This window comes from Tyto alba, unplaced genomic scaffold, assembly GCF_018691265.1.
Source record: "Tyto alba isolate M040663 unplaced genomic scaffold, T.alba_DEE_v4.0 Super-Scaffold_26, whole genome shotgun sequence".
NCBI classification, from domain to species: Eukaryota; Metazoa; Chordata; class Aves; order Strigiformes; family Tytonidae; genus Tyto; species Tyto alba.
The window spans coordinates 16349452-16356885 of NW_024881300.1; the positions used below are offsets into that span (position 1 = coordinate 16349452).

Genomic DNA, 7434 nt, shown 5'->3' on the forward strand with positions numbered 1-7434 from the left:
ATTCCTTCTATGAAAACACTTTTATTGCTGATTTGTTTTAAATAAACACTTACCAAGCCTACACATGTGGATATTGCTACCGAAGAGGTACTATCATTCCTTATAAATCCCTGGTAGAAACACTGCTCAATTTCATGTTCCTGAGAATTTGAGACTCCATCTTTCCCGAGTACCTGGACAATAAAACTGTTGCTTAAAATGGTCGAAGGTTTAAGTTCTAAGTGAAGTTCCTGTCCAAATGCTGAAAATTTGTAGTGCAAGGAACTCTTTGAACTCTGAGTTGATCTCTTTCTCCTAGTACTGTGCAAAACATCATGTGAAATGTACGATCCACTGGAATCCACTTTGACAGGTGTCACAAATACATAATCTGTAACAATAAAAAGTTAGCTATCAGCTTTTGTATCCAACAAGTAAGGTAAGCGTCATTCTAGCATGGTAAGTATCAGTCTTTCACTATGGCAGGAAGCATTCCCTCATTTAGGGAAGGGCCTGAAAGTTCTGCAGCCTGGGTGTGTATAGCCTTGACTGCATAAATTCACCCCTGTAAGTCACACAGCCTCTCAGACTGTGTTTGTTTCCTTTCTGCCCCACTGAGAGGTACAGACTAACTAGCATAGCTGTGAACATTCCCACAATCGCTCTTCCGAAGACATTTGTCATCACCGGCAGATCTGTAGACTTTCCCCTCCCCTTATATTAATTGCTGTCAAATGTGAAGGCTGCTCTGGTTTGAGAGGGTTTTTTTTTTTTTCTTTCCCTAAGAATGCTGCAAATATTATATCACTGTAGGGGTAAACATGACTGAGACTTTGTAGAACTGTACCACTTGTTCAAATGGATTAAAGGATTAATTTATTAATGCCTTAACTGAGTGAGACCTCATCTCTTTGTAGTGACTTGATTAGACTGGGTTTCAAATTGTAACTGACCTTCAGGAGAAAGAGATTACATCCTACCTAATAACCTTTAGTCAGCCATTGCTAATTGCATGTCAAAGAAGTTTATTGCTTTGGATAAAATATGTGGAAAATTACAAAACTATTTGTGAGGAGAAGACTAAGATCTACTCACAACCTCCTAAGCAAGGAAAAAATAGAGGCCATGGTTCAGCTAGCTGTATAAGCAGGTGCCTAGCTTGAAGTACATTGCCACTGCTCTTGATCTAGCCATACAGAGATTACTTCTTTGCTGGCAGCTGGGTCTGAATTTTAGCCATCTGCTGAACTAGGACCTTTGCACCTATTCCTGTTATATGAGTAATTATGCTGAATAAGCTGCTTCCCGACCCCATTTAATTTTTTAAGCTATATTTCTCTGTGAATACTTAAAGATGTCCATGCATTTAACAGTAAAACAATTCATTTCTCTTCCTAAATTGAAATAACACCATTAAAAAAGAAGAAAACCCCCTCTTCCTTGTGTTGTAACAGATGTTACAAAAACTATCAATCTCTTTGCCTGAATAGACTTTATTGGACACACATTAAGCTGAAAACACAACCAGTGTTAGGTTGTTTTTTCTTTAGACAGTGGAAACAATACATCAAGAACTTTCACTTTCTTCAAGTGGTGTTAATCAACGGCAGAAGTCGAGGACATTAAGCAGGCTGGTGGCCAAAAAATGCAAGCAGCTGCTGGAGAGAGGGAATTCCCCAGTGAGCAGACGATAGGGTGCAAGAGGGTTTTCCTTTCTGCACCCTGGTGTGGTTCTCTATTGTACTTTGTTTCCACTCGCACCCAATAAAAAGCATATACTGCACTTCAAACTTCCCAAAGTTATCAGCATCTAAGTGTCAGTCTCTGCAACCTGGGAACAAACAGCTCCTGAGCTCTCACTCACACAAGTCTTTTCTCTCCAGGTTTGTTTTCCCTTAGCCTGCATTGCATAGCTTCTTCCGCTCTCCCACCCAAATCTTTTCATTACTTTTGTCTCACTGCTTCCCTAACAGACACATGAGGTTTTGTTGTTATGGCTACACACACATTCATCTTTCTAATCACACATGTAAACGTGGATGTATTTACCATCTCATTCATTTGCTTTGCTGTTACATCTTGTTTCTTTCAACTTTTGCACACAGGGCTTAAGCAGTTAATTTCTGCCCATGGTTAGCTATTTTACAGCAGCCAACTTGCTTTCACTTTATGTTCCCCAAGCACCATAGCTTCTTCCCTTTAAATGCTCAGTCCACCAGAAAAAAAAAAAAAAAAAAAAAAAAAAGCATCCATGCAAATGCTCATATACACAGACACAGAAAGAGCTATACAAACCATGATTCAATTCACTGATGCTGTCACTGGTTAAAGTTGCTGCATGAGACATGCAACAGAGGCAGCACAGCTGAAGGGTCTGCAAGAGAAAAAAATAAAAAAAAAAAAAAAAAAAAAGAGAGAGAGAAAAGGAGTATTGGGCGAGATTTACTTGACAAGGGAAGGCAGAAAGACAAGGCACCAGAAACTGTGCAGTAACCTGGTATGAAAGTACACTAGGCGACTGCAAATAAAGTGCTCTCGACCTGCCTTTACAGTGCTTCCAAGCCACGGGAGGGTCGGGAATTGCATGGAGCTGCCGCTGAGAATCGCAACAGGTAAAGTCCAGACGACAAGCAGGAGCCAGTCCATGTTCCGCCGCGCACCTGGCGTGCTACCTGCTCCCCGAAGCGTGCGGCGGGCGAGCCCGCATCCCCCGCATGGTCACCTGGGCCCTGCCCCGCAGCAGCTCCGGCGGCCGGCTGGCAGCGCCGCGCCCCCGCCGTGCGCGGCGGCGGAGCCCATGGAGCGGCGCCCAGGTGAGCGCGCGCCCCCGCCGCCGGCGCGCTCGCTTTAAGCCGCCGCCGCCGCCGCCGCCGCCGCCGCCGCCGCGGGGCAGCGCTGCCTCCGGCGCCGCGTCTCGGCGCGGCCGCCGCCCGGGGGGCGACGCGGAGCGCGGCGGAGCGGGCGGGACCAATGGGGAGGCGGCGGGGCCGGGCCGGGCCGGGGCCGGCACTCGCAGGCGCAGGCGGGAGGCACCTGGGAGAGGGGGTGGCTTGCGGGTCCCGCAGCCCGGGGGAAGCGGCCGGGCTGAGGCGGGGCAGCGGCTGAGCCGGCGCACCTGCGGCGGCCCGCGGAGCCACCGCGGGACCTTCCCCGGGGCGGGAGGGGTGCAGAAACGGGGGGCCGACCCACGGGGCTGAATCAAAAGGCCCAGAGTTTTCGTGATGGTGCTGGGAGAAGGGGCAGAGGCTGGCATCAGCCATTCAGCTTCCAATGCACCGTGCACTTGGTTATTTTCTGTTACTTTTAAAGGTTGCTTCACGGGGAAACAGACAAACAAACGACGAAATCAAACGAAGATTAGGTTGCCTGGGAAGAAGATACAGCTGTGATAGCCAAGCCCAGTTACTGAATATTGAACGCTGATGTCCATAAAGGAGCTGACTGTCACACAGTGGCTTACATGCACTGAGCCAAGTGCAGTCCCGGGTTCTGGTCTCGGCTAATTCTAGTCTATGCTATTAGGTTACACTTTCTCTTCTACAGAAAACTCCAGTGAAGGATCAAAGATCTAAATAATCTGAAAGGAAACTGAAGTATTGCAGTGAATGGGACTGGTCCAGGTTGGAAATCAAGACAGAACTTGTTTCTGATGTTTTTGGCTGCACTTGGAGAAGTGTCCTTCACCTCACGATCTCCCTTTTGTGCTAGAGAGTTTTCCAGTATGTGTCTCAGCCCAATCTCACTCAAAATCTCCCTTGTCCCAGGGTCACACCATGAAAATAAATGGTAGCTGTGTCAATTTAAGGTGCCTCGCTGCTCCAGCTGGCACACAAGCTGGAGAGCACAATGGAAGCCGAGGTGAGCTGGAGGTCATCTCCTCTATCTACCTCCTTCACCGGGGGCTTCATGGTAACTAGTTTGGGGCAGTGGATTAGACAGATCTGAGATATTTTCCCTTCTAAAGCATTTCCTGTCTTTAAACATTAAATAAGTTCCCAGGTGTGGAATTTCTCCTTCACCTCTATTTCCCAGTGGGTTTTACATTATCACCCTGCTGAATATATTATGATAAAGTTTCAAGATCTTTCTGTAATAGTGCACCTGTCACCTCCCACCGAGTATATTCAAACAAAATAGCTGGCTACAGGTTTACGATGGTCCCAGCAGAGCAGAACACATAAAACATGCTGTGCATTGCAGATAATAGGAGAAAAATACAAAATTATTGGACTGTAATTTTATTATCAGGCCTCAACACCCTGAGCAGACAGACTTGACTGTGTTCAGCAGACTACATGACTGTGAAGACTGACATTTTATTTGCTGTGAGGGGAGGGAAATAAATACTGTTCTCTAGCAATTACAAGAACTGTTAAAGAAAGAAAAAGACAACTTTCACCATAAACATAGCACCACTGAAGGGAGTTTTGTTCTTGATTTCTTTGGAGTTAAGATTTTACCCTGGGGATTTATAGTTTCTGAGTATGATCAAAGAAGAAGAAAAAAATATGACACTGCTTTGCATGACTATAAATGACATGCGTCCAAATTTGAGTTGGCATTAGGCAGGGGACTCCAACCCTTCTTGGCCTGTAGGCAGCAACATTGATCAGTTAATGTGCTCAGACAACATCATACTTTGCTCCCTGAGTCAATCAAGGTCCCAGCAGTGATGGTCATAAACATCAGAGAATCCTGCAGGCAGCTCGTTACCATGTGCAAACATAGTTACCATGCAAAACATCAGAAAAACAAAGCTCCACAGTCAGCAGTGTAGTAAACAATGCAGTCAGAGGGGTTTTTTCCTCCCCCCACTCCCTAGCAATTCCCACCTCAGATGACCAGCAAGCATATATTCCTTCAGAGATAATTATTACCATACTACAGTCTGTTATTGGACTATTCTCTGTTCTCCCTAAACTGTCAGATTGGATGCTGCTATCATTTTTTAATGCTGATCAGTTTTGTCAGGTTTTCAGTAGGTCTTTTTGTTCCCCTACTTTTTTGTATCTACCTGTTGTAATTGTGTTCCACCTACATGAGACACTCCTTCATTACCGGTGAATACAACCAGGGCTGGAGCCCAGTAGAAGCCAATGACCCTTCAGCAGCATTGCACTTGGGAAGGGATCTCCAGCATAAGGACATCACCTATGTACCATGACTCAGGAAGTCAGGATTTCTCTGGCACCTGGAAAGGAAAGCAGGGGTTTAGCTGCGCCTATACCAGCAAGAGTTCCTGCTTCACTTCCATCACTGTACTGAGGCTTGCAGGAGCACAGCCTGAGTTCCACCACAGCTTCTTATCCACCCACCCTAGACAGATTACATCTGCATGCACAGTGCCCATTGTCTTGATGTCTACATGCAAAGATGTTGGATGTTCTTGTTTCCACTTGCTAGCTTATTAGAGAAAATGGAATTTTTTTTTTTTTAATAATTCAATTCTTTCTAATTCTGAATCCCTCTTCTCTTGTGAATTTCTGTAGATTTTTTTCCTAAAGAGCTATGCTGTCACAGCCATCGTGACAGTCAAGACCCACACAGACTGACAGGCATGCAAAAGGAATATGCCCTGAATTAAAACGCCATGGTGTTTGCTTTGCTGTCTTTGTTAGAGCAAATTCTGTATCATGTGAGACATTCGTGACCACTGAGATGAATGAACGATTCACAGAAGTCTGTTGTCTGATAGCTGTCACCTCTTCCTATGTCAACCTAGATTATTTTTTTCCAGATATTTGTATTATATTTGTATTAGAAATTAATTTGAATAATTTATAACACATTTAAATCATATATGATTCGATAACTGGAAGCAGAGTACTTCCAATGGGAAAATGGTGCAGTGAGGGCTTGTTTTAACCAGGTAATCACATCGTATTGAGCAAATATGCAGAGTAGAATCAGAGCAGAATCATTTTTTGTTAACTCAGCATTCAGTTTCTGCAACTGTCCATTCTTATTTGGCCATTTTTGTGAGTATTTCTTACCAAATGACATACTTGTTGGGTTATTCAGGATACATGTAAGCACTCCACAGGATTCTTCCAGCTCAATCTTTATGCTCTCTTTGTGTTTACCCTCATGAAGGTGTTTCATTCTTGTGAAGTAGAGAAGCCCTTTGCTTTCATTTATAGCAAGTGGTAATTAAACACATGTTGGGTGAAACTCCTTGCAGAGAAGTCTTCATGGAAACCCCTTTACAAATGAAGATGACCCTCTTCAGAATGAGATGGTAGTTTTCAAAACCCATCAAGTTCATTTTTGTCCCAAGTTGAAGAGGCTCCAAAGTGAAGTTATGTTCCAAAGTTGGTGATGCTCCATACACACCACAACTGTTAAGGAGGCTTTTCTTTCCCATTATATTATTCATTCAATAATCTCAAGGCATTTTGTGAATCTATACAATTTGTCTAAATAGTTCAGCAACTGTTACTCAGTTGTAGCAGGACAAAACCCCTAGCCAGACAAAATATGAGCAACTCAAAAAAGAAGTTGTGGAAGGGTTCATATAGCTTAAGAGTAGTTGCAGGGATGTAGTCATCTGGTATCAAATTACATTTGCATGGATATTCATACATTATCTAAACCCTCTCAACACCAGACAGTTTAGGAAGAGACCAAATCCTTTCACCTGGCATAAATGATCACAGCTCCTCTATCTGGCTGAGTTACAGGACCTGCAAGATAGCCTGCTGTATCCTTCGTGCCAAGAAGATCCCTTCTGCAGAAGGGAGGTTGTAAACTCCCTGCCACAGGGAGCACCTTAGGTGTGGTACGGGGCCACAGCAGGAACATCACACATCCTCACAGACCGATGGTTTGAGGACACCCGTCAGCTCCCCCTCCAGCTGGAGCAGCATTAGCACTTGCTCTTACTTCCATGGAGTAGGTTTATAAAGACCTGACAGTATTGTAAAGCCTACTAACAGCAGATCTGCTCCTACACCATATCCCTTCCCTCTTCCCAAAATTTTAAAAGGCTGTTCTCAGAAAAAGAAACCAGGAGGACTTCTTTGTTTACTTTCATGAAATCGGAAGATGACTACAGTATTCTCAGGAATGGAAAATGCTAGTGGAAGACGTTCCCCAAAACATATTTCTGCATTTCTAACCAGTGTTCAGCTCATAATATGAGCTACTATAATAAAGTTGCTTTTGCATGATGGCTAATTTCATTCTTCAGTGACACATGGCATGGGCTTTACCATGTCACCGGTTATTCTGTTTATGGTAACTATATTTCAGCTGACATGGAAACTGTATAAGTAACAAAAACATCTCCTGGTTGACTTAGTGTGGTTCCTCCATTGATTCCTCTTCCTTAAGGGCCTGAAAGTTCACAGAATAAAATTCCACTGTCTCTCCAGTTTCTGTATTAAATTCTGCTTTCTGCAGAAGCCTCAAAATGTAGTGTTAGGACTGAAGTTATTTCCTCAAATGGTCTCTAAA

General features: G+C 44.1%; 1 protein-coding gene across 2 annotated transcripts in view; it reads right to left on the reverse strand.

Annotated features, from left to right (window-relative positions):
• Nucleotides 1-2789, reverse strand: part of ADAMTS18 (ADAM metallopeptidase with thrombospondin type 1 motif 18) — a 79373-nt gene extending 76584 nt beyond the window's left edge. Inside the window, exons 1-3 of one of the 2 annotated variants that reach the window (XM_032990706.2) lie at nucleotides 2524-2789; nucleotides 2275-2353; nucleotides 54-370 (exon numbers count right to left, since the gene is read on the reverse strand). In XM_032990706.2, the coding sequence (XP_032846597.1) occupies nucleotides 54-370; nucleotides 2275-2353; nucleotides 2524-2625 (498 nt within the window). In that variant the 5' untranslated portion in view covers nucleotides 2626-2789. Of the gene's footprint in view, nucleotides 1-53; nucleotides 371-2274; nucleotides 2354-2519 lie in introns of both variants that reach the window. The other variant, XM_032990707.2, reaches the window with a different exon arrangement.
• Nucleotides 2790-7434: the final 4645 nt, after the last annotated feature.